This window comes from Monomorium pharaonis, chromosome 1 (assembly GCF_013373865.1).
Source record: "Monomorium pharaonis isolate MP-MQ-018 chromosome 1, ASM1337386v2, whole genome shotgun sequence".
NCBI classification, from domain to species: Eukaryota; Metazoa; Arthropoda; class Insecta; order Hymenoptera; family Formicidae; genus Monomorium; species Monomorium pharaonis.
In genome coordinates, this window is record NC_050467.1 from 4,151,230 (window position 1) to 4,175,188 (window position 23,959).

Below are 23,959 nucleotides of genomic sequence, written 5' to 3' on the forward strand. Positions count from 1 at the left end.
AGACTACCTGGCAGCCGATATTAACGACCGGCAATCGAGAGGGTCGCTGTGGCGAGTGCGTGATTATTCAAAGAAAAAGAAGACCAAGAGTAAGAACAGGGACGGATACATGTAAAACTTAATGGAATTTGATTTCGGGCTCCCATCGACCCGAATGATCCTGTTAAACAGAAATACATACTGACTGTTGAAAGTTACGCGGTGCAATTTGTTTTAGGTTCAAAGTTGCTCTTGAAAAATCTCAAAAATAGACAGAAAAAAAAGAGAATTGAAAAATAATTCTGATTGTGCAATATGTACTGATAAATCTAGAATATTTTTCTTTGTGTCAGTTCTCTCTGCCTCATATGAATGGTACAGTGCTTGATATTTCGAAATAATAATATGCAAGATATTCTTTTACATAGAGCAGTAGGTCAGTCTATTTAATTAAGTTTAATTGTACTTTTGGGAGTCTTTTGAAATTATTAGCTTCGTAGATGTAAGAGAAAAGCCATTCGCCCCTGAAGAAGAGGAAAAAAAGAGAAGGCAAATCTTGCGCGCGCGCGACAGCAGGAGGGAGCAAAAAGGGGATGCGGATGATGATGAGGCTCGAGGCTGATACGAGGCCAGGCTGATGCGAACGATGTATCACCATCCGGGAAATTAATGTTGAAATATGGGCCTGGATGAAACGATACGCGGCGCCCAGGCGGGACCAACCGGGACCAACGAGGAAGCGCGCAGAGAGTGGCGAAGAAGAGGATTGCACGACGGAGGCCAAGGGTACAGAGGGGAGACAAGATTGTTACGGGATCGATTAATGAATCGTCGGGCGAAATAGTAAGGGGACGGGAATATGCCGGCGCGGCGCAGCAAATTGGACAGAGAGTTGAAGGGATGAGTGATGAAAGGAAGCAGGTTGGACGAGTGATTGGAAAGCAAATGTGAACGCGTGCGCTCAGCTTTTGTGCTTCACAATTGATCGCAAATAGAACTGTATCTTTCACGGATCAGGATAGCTAGATTGAAAGTACATGGAAGCACAGTTTTTTTCGCCGTAATTTACGAAAATTATTCAACATTCTCTTCAAAATGCTGTACTTGAGAATCGGCTTTTGAGTTATCACGTTCAACGTTCTCTATAAACTGTCTTTCTGACAAGACCGATTTCTTGAAGGTGGATGAATCCTGTCCTGCACAGGACAAAATCCTGATTAGCATGCGACAGAACGACGAAGCGTCAGGCGAGGTAAAAGGAATCGTGGGAGAGGGTTCAAGGATGCAAGGAGTGACCGATCGAGAGAGAGAGAGAGAGAGAGAGAGAGAGAGAGAGAGGGAGGGAGAAGGGAGATACGCAAGACGATAGTGAGATATGTCTAAATACATAACCGTGACACGTGATGGACGTGTTGCGGCCGCTGTCTACGGGGGTCTCGACGAGCGGGGGCCCGGCCGAGGCCCACGGCACCCCGCTACGCGCTATGCATCAACACCCGGGATCCATCCCATTATACCTCATCAAAACAACAAACACGCCTTCCACGTTAAACTAACATCCTTTTGTTCCCATCGAATCCCGCGTATCCATCAGGATCGCCGCGCGAAGGGTACACGTCAGTGACGCGATCTCTCCGACGGGGGGTCCCCGCGGCCGTGAGGGGCGGGCGATGGCGGGAGGAGGGTGCAGAAGGAATTCGAGGAGATCTCGTGAAATGTTATTAATGCCGCGGGGTCAGATGGATAAGCACGCTCGGGAAACGTCCTCCTGTAGATTTGTACCTGTCTTCGTCTCGTCTCGGCCCCGCACGAGAACGACGAAAGACGTTGATCCGTTGGTAGAAAAGCGCATGCTGCGATATAAATAATCCGGGTGCTTACCCCGGTATGCACTCGGCGAACAAGGAGGGCCCCCGGACCGACCGACAGGTTTGGGAAAATTGGTCGTCGACTCCGGAATTCTCCCGGATGAGTTATCTCGTTGGAGCGAGACCGTCGGTCCGGTCATTTCAATTTGTAGAGACAAAGAGATTTATGCCACTCAAGCGGAGTGTGATAGTCACAAGGATACGGTACCAATTAATAAAAAGTTAATATTTATTTATAGATGTATCGGTGTATCAAATTGTCATTAATTTAAAATAGAGCCTTACCGTTTAATATCATTTTTAATTAGACGCAAGTATAAAATAATATAGATATTCCTTAATTTTTATATATAAAGCACTGAAAATATAAGTGAATTAAGTCCAGTACCGAAAAAATTTGGACCAAGTACGACATATCTTCCATCTCCAATTTCTACTGTTTAATTTTGAATTTTATTCATCGGCAAATTAATTGTATAAATTAATCTACTTGCATTTTTAGCGCTCGCTGAAATTTTATAAACAAATTTTTGTAAAATATTCGATTATTTGATACTTATGTACTTTGGTACCGCAAGTTGTTCCTAGATGGCAGCACATAATACTTATAGGAAATACTGTAACTTGAAGAATTTAATTCTGGCAACAAAAACTCTTAAAATTATCATACATTAATTTTAGATTGCGTTCACATGGATTGCTAATTTTAATTTTCATACAAAACGTTAAAATTGTTAGAATACTAGAGATAGATTCGCAACGTATCTTTTCTGACATTGCTTTAACAAAATAACGTACCATGCTTACGCAGATGTCTAGATTGCAAAGTCAATCTGTGATGGATAATCACGAGGATGAATAATCGCGATTTTACGAGCTCTCCCGCGATTTCTCGCGCTTTCTCACGCGCTCTCGCGTCTCCCGCGAATAAAAGAGAGGAGCGAAATGGCTTCCGAAAGTGTCCGAGCGCGAGTCGATCGATCAGCGATGAGGCTCGGCTGTACCGAGAGCGACTGACAGTTTATTGCCAATCATATACAACTATAATCAGGAATGGCATCAAACGCGCGTGACCCCAATAATCCATAATGTCTCACTCGTTACGGTCGACATGTCAATCTGACCGCGTATTCTCCTTCCGTCATTTATTAGGCGATTAGACACTTCACGTCGCAGTCCTCGCGCGACCGAATTTCCACTTGGCTGTCAAATCCTGGTGCATTGATTTTCGATTCGTCTTACATTTCTAATGTATTGACCCAAACTATTTTACGCCTGTCATGCATTGTAAAATCAAAATTTTTTCATATTTTAATGAAATGTGAAATAATATGAAATTATCTTACATAGAAAAAATTTATATTTTTAGTAGCATTTTTCTGTCCTAAATTTTAGAATTATTTTCCTATTTCTTTGATACGTTGCGAATTTATCTTTGATTGCGTATAAAATGCCGAAGGAAGTTTAACTTAATACATTTTGTTCTTGGAAGAAGTTAGTAAAACTTTCTTTATAGAAAAAAATAATTAAATCTTCTTAAAATTAAGTAAAATTTGAAATGTGAAATCATATTAAAAAGACTAATATTTTAGATTAATATTTAAATGTAATCTGTTAAAATAAATTTAGCTAAGAGAATTATTTTAGAATTATTGATGGAGAAACTTTCTTAACTATCAAGGAGATAAGTACGATTTATAGACACATAGATCTCATTAATACTTAAGACATCTAGAAGAGATAACTCATGGAACATTGATAATGCAAGAAAAGTGCGTAATCGTGTAACTCAACGAGCAACGTGGAAATTATCCACAATAATTGCGATAGCTTTGAAAAAAAGAAAATCGAATATATATATATATAAATAACAATATTCTTATCTATCATGACAGTATTGCTATCAAGAAGTATTGCTTATTGTGTTATTAATTAAAATATTAAGTGTATTTCGCGAGATAATCGTCATGATGATTACAACCGATATGCGTTCCGTCATTAGAAAAACTCATTGCGATAATACATCGTAAAACGAATACCATCCTGTGCGTATACGTTCTTTTTATTTATTTCTTTATGTCGTTGCTACATGAATCCACTTCTTCGGATTGCAATAATGGCTGCAACGTTGATTACATTTCACTTCTGGAATTATTCATCTTAGGGGCGGAAGTCAAAAGTCGAATTCAAACGCGGGTGGCTTAACGGTTCAATGCGGAACGCTAATCCGCGACTAGCAACGTATTAATATTAATCACGTAGCTTAATACATTATATAATTTATGATAATGCATTCTATAATAAATAGAATAATATTGCGTGACTGCAGCGTAACAATTATCTGCGACATAATATTGTAACAATTACTTAGAATAATTTTCTACGTCATACGTATTCAATTAATATACGTTTCTCTCGATCCCTTCTAAAAGAAATATATAAAATAAACATTTCTAAATGTCCCGTGTGTATATAATTACCCGATGTATATAGAGTACTTCCATCAGTTTGAAACGGCGGGCAGGAGATGTCGATTTTGCTTCGCTCGTTCGTTTCCTGTCAATCTGCCCGTGACGACCGTCCGACAGTTTATTATTTGCACTTCTGCGCTCGCACGGTGACATCCCGCCGATCGCGTTTGTTCAAACAAAGGGTGAGCGCGAGCCGTCTGCATAATAACGAAGGGCGTAGTAATTTGACGGATTAGAAAATAATCTTCGATGGATCTTCCAAATGCATCGAGGTTAATCTAAATAAACCTACTATCTCTGTAACAAAGATTCCCTATCCTTACGGCAGTTTACGAATCCATAATGCGCTACAGTTCGCGAATGTTTTAAGTAAAAGGATTAATCTATTCGACGCCCGACATTTTGCAGTTTCGGTCGATTTCTGCGGGAATATATCGTTAGACGGCAGTCCGACTGCAAAGGGTGAAAAATTCATGACGCCGAAGTAACGATAACATCTCATCCTTCCGCGTATGGAAATTCGCGGATATCGAATTCGGATGAGGTCCAATCTCCGTAGGCGCGTCCGCGAGGGTGAGGAGGATGTTTACACAGGCAGAGCCGGCAGTTGCGAGCGTATTTGCACGAGGATTTCCCCGACGAGAGTCGGGGGGCCGTAGGGCGAATTGGATACTCCGTCGGTTCCGTCGTCGCGCGAAGGGCGGGCGGCGGGTCTGGATAAGGGTCGTAGGAGGGATCTTCGCCATCCTCTCCGCGGCGCGACGGCAGGAGGGAGAGGAGGGCGAGAATAAAAAGGGGGCGAGAAATGGCGCGGATGCCTCATTACGCATGCACCCCGGGCGGAAAGGGTCCGAGAGTGAGTGACTGACTGACGTACATACCTCCTCGTCACACGCACACACGCACACCACTCTCACGCGTGAGCGTGAACGCGCGCGTCCACGTGCGCGGACACGCCTATTTTGTCGAGTGTATTTAGGGGTTTTGCGTATATGTGCGTATACGCGGAGGACCCGGTATGCGGTCGTGCACACGGTGTGTATTGTGGCAGCGTCGCGTCGTCGGTTTTCATTCTCGGCGCGGCGGCGCATAGGGGCGGGAGTGCGAAAATTTCGCTTGAAAAACACAGGAAATTTTCCAGGGTGGTGGAACACGCAGACGTCTGATTGTAATTGAATGCTGGAGTGAAGTAATCCGGAATAATTTTATCCGTCGGACATCGAGACGATTGAAAAGGCGTCTTATTCTCGTTGTCTCCCTCCAAATAATTCATACTTAAATATTTCTTTGATTATGTTAACATATCGTTCATTTGCTACAACGACACACGGAGAGAAAGATTTCTTTAGATTTAATAAACAGTTTTGTTTGACTATTCTAAAGCGTATATTTCTTTGGTTCTAATAAATTTTATTGAATCTAAAGAAATATGTATAAAATTTATTAAAAACAAAGAAATGTATGCTTTGGAACAGTCGAACAAAAACTGCTTATTAAATCCAAAGAAATCTTTCTTTCTGTGCATAACAATATAAAAATTGTAATTGTAAATTTCTTTTAGTTGTCTGCAAAGAAAAAAAGATGAGAATTGAATGCACTTAAAGCGAAGAACTATAATGATACTTTTATTCCTTTGTAATCAGATTAAATAAATAATGTCAAAATTATTTAAAAAATTAATATTACAAAATTTTAATAATTCAAAACATTCAAACTTGAAACTTTTATTAGTTATGTCGCTGTTGTAGCAAATAAGTAATATGGATCGAAGTTTCAAATTATAATTAAACTATTAATTGTTCATAATTTTTGTTTAATGATCGAAACATCCAAATATAAAGTCGTCGGAACTACAAGAGCATTTAGACAGAAACCCTCTTCCTAGGATACACGATACACACGCGTTTGAACCCCGACACAAAAATAGCGACGTATGTATACAGCAATTTCGGTGAGACCGCCACTAAGGCGCGTCACGATCTGCCCTCTGTGTAAACCGTTTCCTCCTTTCTCTCCTCCTTCCCTCTCCTTTCTTCCCTTCGATCCTTCAACCCTCGACAGTCTTCCTCACCGTTTCCATCTCCACCCTCGCGGCGCCCTAATTGCACCAGCCCTGGCAGCTAGTCACTTTACCATAATCTCCTGGGTAATGGGGTCCCGGCGTGCGCGAGCGCGCTACTCACCCCCTCGACAATCTCTCCCGTGCGCGCTCGCCCGCCCGCCCGCTCGGGGGTTGCGCCGAGCGATCGAAGACTCGCTCTTTGTCGGTTCCAGCAGATTCTCGCGGAAATTGCCTCGCCGCGCGCGCGTAACTTTTCACCCCTCCCCGCCCCGAGGGTGGAAGTTGCGGACAAGTATCGCGGATCTTTCTTAACGCCAATTACGCACGTTGAGAGACACTTTCTGACGTAGCGAGGATAAAAGATGAAGAGCGACTTTTTTAACAACGTATCTGAGACTCCCCATTAAATCGAACATTCGCGTCCATGTCGTCGCGTTCACGATGCCTTTAGATTTGTTTCAGCCTGAATCTTTATAAGTTAAAATAATTGATGCAAACCTTACTCATATATGCATTATACATAAATTTCACATTAAAACAATAAAAAAATTAAATAAAAATCTTGATTGAGATCGAGGTAATAATAAATCACGCAATTCGTTTTTAATATTATTTGAAATTTTGTAAATTAGTACAACAAATGTAAATTGAATGTTTATTTATTTAAATCAGAAAAAAATGATATGCTTATTGTACAATTGAAAATGTAAAGAAGAAACATAGAATGTTCATTCGTTTGTAATCTTCTTTCCAAATATTTTATGTTGAAAAATTTTAATTAGATTCGTTTAATAATCTATGATCAATTTATGATTACTGATTGATACGGAATAAAGTATTGCTAACGTATTAGTAGATTTTGGTGACTGTAATAGGGGCATCTGAAATGATAATAGTAACAGCGTAATAAGTGCGACAATAATAATAGACTGTCTGGCGAGCGTCGACGAGATTAACAGGTCCTTAACAAAGTAGCTGATGGACCGCCAAATGTTCCTCGGTCGGCGTCTGGGTTTTTTTGAAAGGGGATCACTTCCTGACTAGATGCCCGCAATTACGGCCCCAATTACGATGCACAATGGCGACACACGGTGCGCGATCCGAAATTGGTGGCAATTTCGGGCGACAAACGATTAGGACACGCGATCTATGTATAACGGAAGCGGCCACCACGTTACGCCAATTATGACCGCCATTTTCGAGCGAGCCGCGAAGGACCCATTGTCGTCGGGTAGATAAAAGAGGAAATCGAGGGACCTTTTTTTTTTTACGTGTCGCCCGTAATACCGGCCGGCAGCTTGTCAAAACCTATCATTTCGCGTTCGCGAGCCTAACCGGCTTGGAACCCAAGGTGTAATAGGGCCCCGATCGACAAAGATGGCCGACACAATGGCCGCGAGTAACCGGCCGCGCATGGCCCTTTCGTACGGCCGTTTAGCCGCGTGCTTAAACGAAAATCATGCCCGCCTGCTTAAACGCCGACACGCGATTCCGTGGGCATCTGTCGGCCGTCTTCCGTGATACTCGACGACTAGAAGAAAAAGGGCGGCCCTTTGTCGGCGCCGAAGCGGCTACGAGGCTACAAAACCGCGACGCGTAGGAATAAGAGTTCTCTCTCTTAAATTGAATCCTGTGAATTCGTACAATACAACGAAATCCTTGAAATCATCCGATGTTTTCGCACTCGAAAAGAAGTGATTCTGAGAATTCTGCATTTTTATGATCTTTGACAAGTTCTCTGTCCCGAAGTTTTTAATTTGTACTTAAAAAAATTTACAAATTTTGTTTACATCATTGTAAATTATTATTTTTTAGACTGGGAAATTGAAGATCTTGCAAAATTTTTATTCTTTTATATTAGATTATTACGTAACATTCCTTTGAGGAACTATAATGAACACTCTGCATTTGTCAGTTGAAATTAATGGCATGATAGTTTTTATTGACCTTTTTCCACAGCGCATTATATTTTTTAACAATAATTTATGGCAGCTTTCATTTCCGCGGGACCTGACCAACCAGGGTCCAGATTTTATTGCGACGTAGAAGAATGCAGTGACGAGCGTAAAGCCACCACAGGTTGGAAACAGGTCTGAGGGTATCAGTAGAACGCGCGGACTGAATTCGTCGCGGTTATTTACTTTATGACGATGACAGTGGTATATAAGTCTTCATTACGTCTTGGAAAATCTCTGAATGCTACTTTCTCTCGCGACAGACGACAGATGAAAGTTCGCCAATTCGCGAAACATCGACAATACGCCAATAAATAGATAATAGATGTAACATCTTTATTTCCAAAGCAACATTTTGTTGTTTTTGTTTAAAAGAGAAAAAGGAAACAATCCCAATCGACACAATTTGTGATCTGCTATATAAAATATTATTTCTTAATCACATATTAATTAATTGTATCTACTTTCGTGAATGTGCAAATGCTACCTATCATTTACGTAACAAGTTATGCTTCAATGTATTATATATATCTAATTTAATGTAGTTAAAACTACATAAGAAACACCCGTTATGTAAAGAAGTAGTTATTTACACGTATAAGTACGCCATCGTTATTTTTTAAAGAAAGACAAAATTGTAACATTCCAGCAATTTTTGCGTTATACAAAATGTGTTGATTTAAAACTTGGAACTATATTATAGTGAACACACAACTGGGATTTGGCTCCAAACTGATAAAGTACATCTAGAATATTTATTATTAACGCAAGAAGATTTGATGTTCTCCGTTCGTCGTTCCTCTCCTACGCAACGAAGATCCAATTGCGAAGCTAATTGCAACCCCTTCGCGCTTGATTACGCACGGCGACCCATTAGCGGCGAATTGATCGACGCGCGGCGGTAATAGACACGCGCGACCGCTAAATCCTCATAAAGTTCGGCTTTTCAGGCTCACGAGGGAAGGGCAGAGGCGCGCGGGGGAGAGTAGCTTTCATGTCCGCTCGTCGCTTCGTCCTCGGGGGACAACTCGGCACGGTGAAGGTTTGCGGACAAAGGGGGGGGGGGAGGAGAGAAAGGGAGAGAGGAAGGCAAAACGGGTTTGCACACTCGGTTGACATCGAGATCTAGCGACGTGTCTAATTGGAGCCACTTTAACCACGAGGGCGGGCAGGGTGGGATAAGCCGTGAGCCATACACCGCCGCTAGGAGATCAGTCCTTCCCCTCTTGGGCTTATAACCGGCCGGGAGATCTTCCGCGGGTCTTCACCCTCGTGGTGGTTGCACACACGTAACCTTTCCCTTTCCCCTGCAGCATCCCCCGGCTGCCACCCCATGTGCCGTTGTGTATCTTACGCCGAATCCGGCGTAAATAATGCCGATTATCCCCCCGGCAATTGTTTTATCGACCGGACTGTCCCGTTCAGGGCGGAATCTCCACGGGGAGAGTGGGCGAGGAGGGAGCAAGCAGGGTCGAGAGCTGGTTCCCCCTCGGACAAGCCGTGGCACAGATTTACGAGTAATTCTAAACGGGGGCTGGCGGGGACTCGTAAAGTAAATTTCGCTTGTTTTCTCGTTGGTTCGGAAAAAAAGCCCGGCGAGAGGCGAGGCCTCGGGAAACGGTGGAGGTGCGGCGGCTTTAATTTCAGCTCGGGGGTGGAAATGTTCGAAACGGTACGACTGGTGCCTTCAGCGAACTCGTTATGAGAACTGAAAAGAAACTGGCAACGCAGCAGATTTCGTAACGTGCGCCGTTTAGTGCGCCATTTATTGAGAATTGAGATAGTTCCCCGTAATTTCTTAAATTATCCAATAAAAGATAATTCCTCGTTACTTTTCCGAAATCGTTGAATAATTGCGAGCGAGAAAGTTCCTCCCCTCCCTTTCCCCTCTTTACCGGAGGATGTTGTAAATCATTTTTTCACATTTAACCAGAGCGTCGCGTGTGAAGATCGCGTTATTAATTTTTAATATCCTCCGCGGTTTTAATAGTCCCAGTCCAATCGAGACTGGAGATCGCGCTTGATGGAACTCGTCGAGCTTCGCTCGCTTTTTGCCTCCCGCTAATTATGAAATTATCCAGGAACGTCCCGTACCGCCGAGCTCCTCTCCGCCCGCGTCCTCCTTTTCCATCTTCCGGAGCGATATTTGAGCGCGAATTATGCCCAGATACTCTCTTCATCCTCTCCTCATTATTTCTCTCTCCCCCCCCCCTCGTTCTCCTCTCCTTGTCGTCCTACCAAGCGACCTCATCCTTCGTGACCTTTCTCTCCTCGTCGTCCTGGCGTCGAGAAACTTATCCGGTTAATGGCCCGGCCTTGTTCCGTAACATTCGTGAAATTCACAGACTATTCCGCGCACGGTCCGGCGAGTTATGCTAATTGATTCGCGATTTAAGTCGTAAACAAGTCGCCGGTCGGAAATAAATAATTAATATCGACTGGCAATGTTTTAGTGGGTGTTTCACAAAATTCTATTTAAGATTAAAAACGTGCATTTAATCTCTTAATTTATGAAATGAAGAAAGAATAAAACAAACGCCCATATATATCGAAATTAACATTTACAGTAGCCAAAGAGCTTTTGTGAAATATTACTGTTACACGACACGCTGCCATATTTAAAATGCACATAAAAATGTATAAGATTCTTTTTTCAAAAACACACGAAAAACTAAAATCAAAGATAAATAATGATATTTTCACATATTTAAATATTTTTATATTTTTAACATGACCAATGCATTCATTGAGAAATACATCTAGAAAATAATGATTTCAAACTATCGAAACGTAACAAATGGATGGAATGGTCTTGCGATCATTTAGTTCGGACAAAATAAATGTTTGTCCGTCATGTTTTGAATGAACAATCCATTCTAAACGTTCCAATAATTTTATGCTCAATAAATCAGATTTTGTTCCATTTAAATTATAAATATCCGTTTATTATCCTTTTTAAAAGAAAAATTTGCTCAGATTGTTTTCTCCGTATAATTAGTTTTTGTTCCGCAAATTCACTTCGTTTACACTGTATCAGCTTACCCGTACATCTGATATCTTACTCACAGATGTAAGGAATTTGATAATTACGCGGATGTACCTTGTCTCGCGATAAGCGGCCGTAACGATACCCGCAATAATTACAGTCCGGCTGAGATATCCCGCGTAAAAAGGAGGCGGCGATTTAAATAAAAAGCAGATTGAGCGGTTGAAGGAAAATGACCGGAGGAGAAAAGTCGAAGTGCTCGTTCTGCGTCTCCTCTTTTGGCGCCCCTCGCCCCTTTCCAGGTCTTAACGACTAAATAAGTCCCCTCAATTAAAAAACTAATTTCGATTAGAGTCCCCGGGCGGCCATTTGGCATCGTGTAACTACATCCCGCAGGATAACAACAGCGAAGGGTTGGCAGGAATGGAAGGGAGTCGCTGAGTGCGATATGCCCTGGGACGACGAGGGGAGGAAAATGATCGGCGTTATTTTTTTTTTACGCCGCGACTTCTGTCCGTCGTTGTTGCGTTTTATCATCCGCCTGTGCTGGACGTGTATTAGTGGCATTCTAACAGCGGGGACACCTAAATTTGACATCTCGGAATATGCATTGTATTTTATTAGCATATTATTCAAGCGCGCGACAAATGAAAAGAAACAGTCGAGCTTTATTCATCACGTCCAGAGGAACTTTTTATATATATTTTTTTTAATAAAAAATATGAAACAAAATAAAGAAGACAAAGGAAGTTATAAATATTTGTTCTTCTCTCTCTCTTTACTTGAATATGAATAAAATTTTGTGAAATTAATAGCGAATTTTATGACAATGCGGAAGCAATTGTTTAATATTTTTGTCGATTTGTATTAAATTAAAACCTGATTAGGATTTTTTTATTAAGCTAAATCTTGGCTGGTCATCAGGAAATATTTGACTTCTATAACGATCGCGCTATTCAAATGTTAATTAAATCGAGAAAAGAGAATCTACACAATCTGATTCGTATTGTTCAAGTTTAAGCATTCCCGGAATTCCTTTCGGGAATGGATTTTCGTGGTGGCTTTAGAATTTAATCCTATCCGAATGCAAGACAACTTCTCACAACTTTTCCTCCGCGTTTCCTCTTTATCGCGTTCCCCTTGAGACTGCTCCACGCAGAATTTTTCTTCGAGCCACGAAGGAGAGGCGCGGTAAGCATGCACTTATTTATGTCCGTATTAGTATTTATGTTAGGTGTGTGCACCTACGGCACCCCGTGGCTCTCAGGCGTGGACGCCTCAGCCGCCATTTGTTATTCTAATGTCGCATTATATATTTGTTTGGGCGTGGGCGGGTGAAACTCGAAGTGTGAAACACGTTGTAACGCCGGTCCTCCTGGAATTCCATCCTCCCGCGGGGCTCACCCACGTGACCGTGGGCTTTGTGCCCATTCAAAAGGATTTCCGTCGATTTCGGTGGTATCTATCCGCTCAGCGCATTTCGCTCTTTTTCCTCCTCTTTCTACTTTTTCAATAAAAAGGCGGATTTATCATTGCGTTCCTGCTCGTTCTCCGAATTTTACTCTTTTACGATTTATTTTTCCAATCCAAGATATTTCGCTGGAAAATGTTTCGTGACGATGGGTGTTCTCGGAATTGTAATAAATTTTACCTTATACTAATTTCCCTCTTTTTCTTTCAAATTTCATGTATACAAATTAATATTTTAATCTCTACATTTTGTATTTATTAATTCTCTTTCTCTCTCTTTCTTTCTTTATTTCTCTACTTTTTATTAAATTAATTTATTACATTAATTATATTGTTATTATTATTTATTGCTTACATTTGATTGCATTTTTTCTTCGATATTAATCTCGCCCCGTCGTTGATTTTTACTAGATCTCATAGAAAAAAAGACAGTGAAAATGAGCGAGTCTATAGCGGCGCGAGAGTTCATCTTCGACCAGCTCATAAATGCGTAAAAAATTCAGCGTCGTGGTATTTTTGAGATCGTCGTCGCACAATTTTTGCCGATTTGATACGAGCTGTACGATGAAGACGATAATAGATAACAATACTATTTTCGACGTTGTCGTGGAATTTTAAGTCGCTGTTATCGCGTGCAGACATTCGTTCTAGGTAAAATTAAGCAGAGAAATGATAAGAATACTTACTCGGATAAAAATATTTCACACCTTTTATTATAAGGCATTGTACACAGACGTTTTGGATATTATTTCAACTGGCGCAGTCGTGCTCCGATTTAACATTCCTACTAACTCGTTTTTCTCCTATTTTTGTTTTTAAACATCCCCGAATTTTAATTAGAGATGATAATGTTATTTAATCAATCTAATGTTATTTGATGTACTTTATAATATTGTTAGACAAGTAATTGTAATTCAAATTGTAGCATAATCCATGTATACTTTACAGCGTCTCCGATAGAAAGATCAAGTATATTGATAAAATTGAGTAATCAATCGATAAAAGACGCGCGCGAATTAACCGATTAAATAATCGATTGAATAATCGCGCTTCGTCATATCTATCGCTCCAAGTATTTGTGTCGCAAATTACGCGCGTAAGTTTGTAGAGGCCGCGCACTAGCTATAGGACCTAGATAAGCATCGTGCGACGTTTAATACATCGGGCCCCGTGTGCGATCGTCGTGGCAGGTAGACGATTCCGAATGGGCCCAAGGCGATATACCTACCGGCGTGTTGCGTTTATGTACCAGCAACAACGCCAGCAGGTAGGTAGATAGGTGTGCTATATAGTATATGATGCGGTCCACCGCAAACTTAGGCAGGTATTTAACCCTTTCCAGCCGAGTGACTTCAGTAAAGGAAGCTCCACTTCCGAGACAGGAGAAACATAATCACGGAGTTTTAAAAGAGATTTATTTGACTTTAAATATAATTTTAAAATGCGCGAAGAAGCGTAAAAATAGAAAAATTTTATTTAGATATTTGTTCTATCGTTCCCTTTACCCTCTAATTGTCACATTGTAATATTAGTTTGTCGTAGAACTAAATTTTTACTTCCTAATATCTGGATTTTGTTTCATCGGAATAACAAATACGGCGAGGCCGGTCATCAGGATTCGTCGATTCACGAGTCACGACGGAGGAGGTTTCGCCAGCGTTTCTCCCCCAGGTCTCCCCAGGTACAACTTCGGGGTCGATTCCCGCATAGCGAACCTCTCACCCAACTAGGCCGAGTTATGGCAGCACGTATAACTCTCCGATGGCTCCTATATATCCACATCGTTCGTCGCGGCGTCAATGCGAGCACAGTGCTGCCATTTCCCGGTATGATTATGGTTGCGGATATATACGAAAGCGAGCGTTCTGTACGCGCCTCGCCATGGATTATTCATGGGAAACATAGCCCGGCTCCTGCCCCCTACACGTGTTTTTACGCCTCTTCTGCCCTATCTCCTTCTTTTTCTTCTCCCCGATTTACTTTCTCCTTCTTCGTACTTTCTCTGATCTCTCTCTTTTCATGTTTGCTTCTTCTCTTTAAACGTGGGCTACCTTGGTTTAACTGCCTCGCCTATGTGGTGCGACCTGCGGAGAAGTTATCGTCTCTTTTGTTCTGAAAGAAAATGTCCTCGCAATACAAATGTCCTCCGTAAAATATGACAGAAGGAGAGAGAACCGTTAAAAAAATTCCAAGTCTTTCTTATAAAAACTTTAAATTATGTGTCTTCGAACAGATTTAAATCAAAGTTTTAGAAATGTATACAGCGCACTAATAGAAATTTACTTATTAATATCCCGACTCAATTAGCATTTAATTAGCATATAATTTTCACTTTCCAGTCGGAATAAATTGTAGTTACTACAATCGTGTCTCTCGGACTTTTCTTTTCGTTAAACAAAAAGTGCCTGCAAGCACTTAATAAATATTTTTTTTCCTAGTGCCACGGTTTTCTCATGGGAGACACATTCCTCAAGAATTATGTACACGAGTTCTCATTTTACACGGCATTATGTTTCACTTTCCGAAGGGCTTTCTGGAAAGGGCTGCTGGCGCCGCGACACTCTCGAGCGAAATCGAGGTCTCTTAGCGGTCCTCGAGCCGTCGGAAGCCCGTGTCTTTCCACGAGTCCGTTGATGTCGTCCCTTTTCTACCCTCCCCGCTTCTTCCCTCCCTCCTCCTTGTTCTCGTCTCTCTCTCTCCCTCCCTCTTTCCGCGCCGACCGACAGGATACTCGTTGTCCTTCCCCGACATCATCTCCTCGTTATTGCCGCAAATGGCAATTTCGTCGTTATTATTAGGACCGCGCCCGAGGCTGGGCGGGGGTGGCCTGGGTGGAGAGGAACCGTGTGTTTACTCTCTCTGAAAACCACTCGAAGGAGCTGCCGAGTAGCTCGTGCCACGAGATCGCTCGGAGAGTTTGTAACCTCCGCCCGACTGGTTTCTGGCGTGCGGTCGTTTTGGTGGGGAAGAGGCTGAGGTTGGAGGAGGCCCAACTGTGAATAGGACTGATTTAAGCGCGACTGATAAAGTAACGTCTCTTTATTGTCCGGCGCAGGAAACCTCCCGTATCAAGACTCTTAATTTTAACAGCGCATTACTTTCGACCATTTCAGATACCGGAATGTGACCGTCTACGCGGACAGTGTTCTCGCCATATCTTCAACATCAGTTATATACGTCGGGCATTCTAACGTAATGTACTTCGGTCACACGAACCTATCTACTATTAATATTTTTATTTCAGCCCGTCGGATTCGTCGGCCGACGCGACGGGGTGGTCGACGCGGAGAGTCCCCGGTTATCGTCCTGAATTACGGCTTCAGACACAGTTTCCACGATAACGCGAAAGTTGTTAAATAATTTATCAAAGGTCTAAACGCGCGTCGCGTAACACGCCGATCACCTGGCCACGGCGCCAGTCGTACGCAGAGAGGGAGAGAGAGAGAGAGCTGCGATAAGATCGGTCTCGCTGGTGTCGGTGTACTCGGCTTCGGGATCGCCACCGAACCCGATCGTTCCGCGTGGGTGGCCTGCCACCTCCTCCAACAGCCGCAGCCTTCCACCACCATCGGTATAACGTGAGTGGTGTGGTACACGGTGGTGTGTACGCGCAGGCCTCTCTTCTCCTCGGATGATGAATGATCCCCGCGTAACCCTTCCCTCCCCCTCCCTGTCCCCCTCCTCCACGCGACGCGCGCCCTGTCATGGCTCTCCGCGCGTCCACCTTCGGCCAACGCGCCCTCCTCCCCTCCGCGCCATTCCACCATGATATACCTTCCCCTCTCGCATCCCCCGACCCCGTCATCGAGCAGCCTCGCTCCGGTGGGTTTCGCTCGCCTCCTCTCTCCTTTCCCTCTGCTCCGACACGCTCATTTTATTTCTCGTTTATTTTTCCCACCCGCGAACCGTCGAGATGCAATTTGCATCCGAGCTGCTGTTGCTGCTGCTGCTGCTGCTGTTGCCGCCGTCCCAGCCGGTTGCCGCGAGCAACAACCGGCGTAGAAGCGAGCGACTCACCACTAGGAAAAACGACGTTTGTCAGGAGAAAGGGAATTTTAATAAATTCGATCGAGAGATTGCAAAACGTTCACGCGAACGGTCTTCTTATCTTTTCGCTGTGAAGCGCGAGAAAAAGATAATTGGCAGCATTCTCGCTGCACAAGCGGTTACGAAATAAAAACAAGGTGAATTCTGTATTCCATTTTAAAGCGATATCTCATCGGCGCGGATCGCATCGGTAATACCGATGTAATTTAATCCCATGTAATTCTAATGTAATTTATTGTGGTATTAAAAAAAAAAAAACAGTTATTCGAGTTTTGAAGAACGATCACTCGTTATGTTTACATTCGATATATTCACGCGTGACGAAACCCATTGACGCCAATAATATCCACGAAAGGATCTCTCTGAACCGATATTGTAACCGCACGGTAATATCCGATTAACAGCGCGCTCCAAATAAACCCGCAGGACTTTTTCGAGCGCGATCGGGCGCGCGCGCGCGCGCGCATGCACAGTTAAGTGGATACAGTAGTCCGTTAAATGGCAGAAATGATTCGCCACGGATGACGATTGTGAAAGACGACGGTGACACATCTCGGCAACCGTTTCAAAGAACACCGTGGAAAGTTGCACGGGGCACGGGGACGAGAAACGGAGAGAGGGGATACCCTGAAGAACTGGCTTGTTCCTGCGGTTCACGAGGACAGACGACTTGACGACTTGCGCGTGACCCAGCTCCTATCCGGCTACCTGAAAGCGACCCGAATGATGGAGGAAGAGAGAGAGGGAGAGAGAGGGAGAGAGAGAGAGAGAGAGAGAGAGAGAAAAAGAGGTGACTGAGGGTGACTGCCCGGGCTTCGTATTGTATGCATTTAGGGGGAGGGGGAGGGGAATTCTTTATGTGCTCGTCTACGATGGGGGCACCCAGCGTGTCGAATAGAATTCGGAAGGCTGGGTGTATGTATACGCGATAGGTATTTTGACATGCCCGAGAAATTAGTATAATAAAGGGCTCTAGGTAAAGCGCCTAAGTGCCTAAACACACGCCGTAAATCTCCCCCTCCCTTCGCCCCTCCGCCGCGTCACCTCTCGCCGGTCCTCTCGTCGATCCGCCGAAATTGTCTCGTCGAGGCCCACTTTGTGGCGTTTGATCGATCGGGATGCACCTCAGACGCAGACGCGGCCTCCAGAACGGTCCCCGTCGTGTCTTCGATAGGGTTTTATTACCGCTCGCCATATAACGTTTATCCAACTTTCCGTCCCTCTGCCACCCCCTCCCCCCCCGCCTCGTCTCTCGCTCCCGACGATAATACTCGCGGAACTCGATCGCGTTTTATATCGTTCCCGGCGAATATCCGCGGTACGTGTCCTGAGTAAAAATTCACCGCAAAACACTGGGGCGGAGATCCCAGTTTCTAACGCAGTCATAAAGAAATGTTGACGGTATAATCACTATAATATTAAAAGAAGAGTGCGGTAATAATAATCAAGATTTGATTTGAAGTAATTTCTATTAAATATTCGGTTGATATAATCAAAAATTTAGTAATCAAATAATGGTAACTAAATATCATAATAATAATCAATCGGTTACTAAATATTATTAAATATTTGATTACACCAAAATTTGATTAAAATTATTTTACTAAAACTTAGTAGGTAACTATCATGTACACTGAGAAAAAAATGTTAATTTGGCTAAATTTTTCAACTCAATTAAATTTCTTTAGTTCAATGCATTTAACTTAAATACGTAAAATACTTAAACTTCAATTAAACTACTTATATATTTGACTGAAATATATAAATAGTTGAAATGAAGAAATTTAATCAAGTTGGAAAATTTAGTCAAATTAACAACTTTTTTTCTCAGTGTAGGATTTGATTATTAGAGTCAAAATCTTTTCTTAGTATAATATATTTAGCAACTTTTGCCAGCTATATGTATAGGTGATTATTAGTAAATGTGAATATTCAGATATTCGACTAACATTAAAAAAATTAAGCTGCAAATATTATTTAAGATAGTAGTACTCTTCATATATAAAATAATTCTCTTTCTTTGCATAAATGTTGCATAAAACTAACTCAGTGTTGAATTAGCACTAGAACCATCAAAGTAATTTAAAAAATACTTTGGAATTTTATGTGAAATTTATACCAAAGCATTTTCTGAGACTTTCCATTATTTTTTATATTATGATTACTTAAATGATTAAATTAATGAATGAATTTTTCTTTTTAAAGATTTGTTAGTATTTTGTAATCTTATAATATTTATTAATTGTTGCGTTTTTAATATTATTAAATTCTTCGAGATAAAAGCCGTATTAATAATATTATCAACCTTGAAAATATTATTAAATAAAAGAGAGAGAGAGAGAGAGAGAGAGAGAGAAAGAAACAGAGAAATAAAACATACAATCAATTTTTATTACAAATTTTACAAAATTTTTCGCTATATTTGATCCGTTATTTTAATTTGAAATTCTGTCAAATTCGTATTCAATGTGTGTGACCTCAAAAACTCTTACATATAAATTATATGATTTAAATGTCCTGCACACTTCAGGTCTACTTTTGCATTTTGAAATCCTGACATTAAATGATTATAGGGACAGTTAAACGGCACATAAATAAGTATACTTTATGTAGTAAAGGGACAAGTCGACCTCTAGAAGATGGAAATCGCGATGAGGAGTATTATTAATCATGTCGCAGACGTGATGGAAAGGTTCGCGCAATCCTGGCGTAACGATGCAACACGTGAGTTAGCGTCAAACGGAAAAACTACGGAAGAGACACGCGTATTACGCCGGTCCAACTCCAGAGATTTTCCCCCGTGCAAATTACAGCGTACAAATAACAACCGACGTAAACGGATCATGTGCACTGTCGACGCGCGGTTGTACCGCGCGGCGGCGCATTGGGGGTCCTCATGATTATTCTCGGCACAGACAACATACCCTCCTCCGTTTTCCTGAACCGCTCGCGAAAGCTTTTAGCTAACGTATTACATCGTCGGCGTATCCCATCGCGCATCCATGGTTTTCGGCTTGAATAAATTCTCCATCGCGCCGCCTTCTCGGGGGTAAAATCAACGCCGGAACATCTTCGTCGGCGCGCGGAGAATTTCGTTCCGTACGGAAAGTCTTAATTTTTTTCCCAAACGGAAATCCCCATCATGCTCCGCTCTTATCTCACGCGAATCAATTCAATCTGTTTATGTTGGAGCACCACAGTGAACTTGGGCAACAACGAGATGTCCACGGGGCTTAACCATCGAGTCGAACGAGTCGCGGGTCGATCTTTGTCCTACTCCGATAAGGTGAATCGCGTCTGATCAGAGGGTATCCGTAAACCCCGGCGCGCGGTGGTTCAGAAAACGTTCTCAAGACGACGAACGTCGTCCCGTCTGCTCCGCAGCCTCGCCTCGTTCTACGCCACTGCGAGCGCGGCGGAGCCGGGTATACATACGTGGTGGATATATCGTATGTGGAACCGCCGGCCATCCGGCGCGAGAGGTCGATCGATCTCTCTTTCGTCGTGTTGCGCGGCCACAGTGTCGCTGCTACGCCACTCCGAGGATGCCCGTGTCGTTGTCGTCGTCGTCGTCGCTGGTAGGGAGGTTGGCGTCGGGTTCGACGATGGTGGTGGTGGTGGTGGTGGTGGTGTGGTGGTGGTCCGTGGTTGTGTTGCCGCTGATTTACAGGGTGTGGCGAGCGAGGGGAAGCACCTCTCCCTCGCGCGCGCGTCCGCCCTTGTCGCGTCACGTGACGCGGCGGCTCGCCCGGCGATTGGTCGGGAAAGAGTAGCCCGAGTGGCCGAGAGCGTCGTCGTCGTCCCGCCCACGGAGCCGGTCGATATTGCGCGCGCAAGGCTGCGCTCCACTCTCTCGGGCCCGCGGGTGCGCCACGCCGCGCGGAGCAGCGGCACCGGGTGCCGCGCCGTGCGGCGGCGACGGCGGGTGGGGGGCAGTCGGTGCGCGTGGGAGGAGGAACGGCGAGTCAGTGGAGTCCGGGAAGTCGAGCAGCGCAGACGCGTCGGTGCGCCGACGTTTTACGTTTCCTTCGCCAGGGAACTCGCCAGTTAAATCGACGACAGCGGCGATCAATCGCCGCAACGCGTATAGAGCGCTCCGTAGATCCAGGGTGAATAACTGTGACGTAATTCTGGAGGGGCCAGCGTCTTCTTCTGGGATCGAATTGTCGGGAGAGATTGTGATTGTAAACCGGGGAAGCGCGCGCCGCGATTGCCTCGAGGGGAGAGGAGGTGGAGGCGCCTCTCTCGCTACCGCGAGTTGCCGTCATGTCGACGCGAAGGAACAAAGTTACAAAGACTTTTAATATGTCTAAGTGAGGGTAGTGGGTTCTTACGGCTTTCCTTGGAAAAGAGGAACAAGTGAAGGACCTACCGCGCGACGGTGAGATAAAAAGAAACTATCGAGAGAAAAAAAGAAGAGAGAGAGAGAGAGAGAGAGAGAGAGAGAGGGAGAGGGAGAGGGAGAGCAGGAAGAAAAGGATCGAAGTAACGAGAAACTAAACTGCACACGTACATACGTACGAGTAAGTGTCGTCGCGCGCGCGAGGAGGGATGCCTACGAAGGGGGAGAGGGGAAAAGCGACGGACTTCAGCATCGCGGCCATCATGGCGCCCAGGGGTCCGTCCTTCGGGCATTACCACCTGCAGGGCATCGGCAACGCTGCTGCCACCGCTGACACCAGCCTAGAATGCCCCGCCGGCAAAGGATTCGTCGCTGGCTCCACGCTCGATCACCGTGAGTCTCCCCCCCCTTCTTCTTTTTTTTTACTACGAGGATTGAGACTTCTTGCCGCCGGTAATGAAGAATAGGGGAATACTTATCGTCGACAACTGGCCGAAAACTTTGGCCAACAGCTTTGACCAGTTGCTGTCGACGATAAGAATTCTCTTATCCCTTTTTTTCCTTCTTTAAAGGAAAAAAAAAAAACACGAATGATTTCTTCAACGACGCCTCACTTTTGCCGATGTGGATATGCGGTCTTCGGTCGCCCCCTGCTGAATACCGTCTCCGTAATATCCATTCATTACGCATTGTAATTTGTGAAAATGCACGTGGGACTGTAAAAACGAGGGTTACCCCGGGTCTTCGGTCGAATTCACGAGACACGACGTTTCTTTTCTTTTCTTTTTTTTTTTTATGAGAAGCTAAAGGGGCTACCGTTTTTGCTTCAGTTTTACGATTGAAAGGCGAAAGCCGCGTTTCGGAGTAGCCCGATCGCACCGATTATCCCGTTACTTATCGATAACAATTTATCTGGATAACGTTAATCCCACGCGTCGTTTGCGCTGACATAATTCCAGCGAAACGATAAGATAAGAACGTTGACAAACAGGAAGTCACTTCACTCGCTTGTAGATCCCGGCCTCGCGAAACGTGAGAAATCGCGAGAAATTGAGAGTCAACGCTGTTTTTCTTTTTTCTTTTCCCTCCCGTTGTCAATCGGCATCCTGTGCGTTTTCATGGGCTAGCCCGTCGATCCAAGATGGAGTCGTTAGCCTCGCGAAGTCGATTGCCCTCTTTCGCTCCGCGGCGCTTTATGACATTTTCCGTGGCACGGAAAGCGCGAGGAATAAACTGTCGCAAAACGGAACACGGACGCGAGGGAGAAACGGGGCTGATGGAAATGTCAGACGGCGAAGTGATAAACGCTATAGCGCGGCGCGTTTCGCGCGTCGCTGCCGCCGGCAGCGATGGTCGTAAACGGTGGAACGCACTTTGCAACATCGTCGTAAAACAATTTAATCGTATCTTCTACGGTGTCGTAAGGCACCGTAAATGTAGTCCGTCACGAGGACAGCTCCTAATTCCGTACAGTCGGGGACGAAAATGTGCTCGTGAGAAGTCTGTCATTGTTTATGTTCGGTTCTCTTTATCTTCGCGACTACTTGTCGTCTTTGCTTCGCAAGAGCGAATCGATTGTCAAAGAGATTGTCGCAAAAGTCTCCGCGGCAATTTTAGAGAGCAGACGAGTAAAATAATCTTTTGAACAGCTTGCGTAATTCCGCGTGGAAAGGCTGAAGATAACGCGAGAAGCGTAGCGATTTCCGAGGTTCGTTTATATTTTGCTAAACACATTATTTTTATATAGTATCGGCAAGTATTTGAGAAATGTGCGTTTTGATTAATTCGAAAAACGAATTAAATATCAGGATGTTAAGAAAACGTAAAAGATTAATAATTACATTAGTACGCATAATGTAAATTAATGTTCTGTGTGTCAATTATGAATCAAAGATTCGGATTTCTTCAGCAACAGCGGAAATTATATGTATATTTCTATTTTTATCAAATGTACTCCAGAGTGTACATTAACAATCTTAAAACTTGATTACTTTTTTCCGTATTGTTATTCAATTTGTAATAGTTTACACATACAATGTAAACGATATCTTACATTGTCTATATAAATCGTGCACAGATTTAAGAGTGGAAATTATATTCTGTTATTTTAAATTTATAATATTATATATTTTATTACATATTTTATTTTATCAGTGTACTCGAAAGTCATATTACATTAAAAATCTTAAAACTCAATTATATTTTTCTGTATAATGCCCAATTTATAATAGTTTACAATATATTATAAGTACTTTGTATAGACATAATGTAATCAATACGTAAACGAATCTTGCAGGTCTCTCCCTTGCTTCTTCTCTCTTTCTCTTCCTTTTCTGTCCTATTGGTCTACCTTATCAATTCTCCTCAGCTAAAAGGTTATTATTATTCCTAACGATTTAATTCTCATTGCGTTCGTACGTCTGGTATTCTGAGAAACGACACGTACTTCATCATGTGTCATCACAGAAGATTCGATTTAGCGAATCAAACCGTTTCGTGCGGTTGTTAGCGCCGCAGTAAAAGTCTTTTCGGGTTGGAGGAGGTTAAGTTACGGGTTCATCTCAGGGGGTAACTGAGTTTACGATTTAACGAGCTTATTTAGGGCTTGTTGGTGTTGGAGCGTACAGCGCCTCTGTCCACATTACAGGCGGGCTTTTCCGTCCGACGGCCCGCGACGACTCCGTCCGGGCGAACGGGCTATTACATTTTCGCATCTGTTAACTTCAACATTTCAGCTATTAGCCTAACCGTTGGCGAAACGCGCGCTGGTATGTTCAAG

General features: G+C 43.4%; 1 protein-coding gene across 1 annotated transcript in view; it reads left to right on the forward strand.

The window, feature by feature from the left end:
• Window positions 1-21,356: 21,356 nt before the first annotated feature.
• The window catches only part of LOC105828684 (T-box transcription factor TBX20), a 59,519-nt gene continuing 56,916 nt past the window's right edge, over window positions 21,357-23,959 (forward strand). The window contains exon 1 of the mRNA XM_028192168.2: window positions 21,357-21,573. Coding sequence (XP_028047969.1) covers window positions 21,390-21,573 — 184 coding nt within the window. The 5' untranslated portion in view covers window positions 21,357-21,389. The remainder of the gene's footprint in view (window positions 21,574-23,959) is intronic.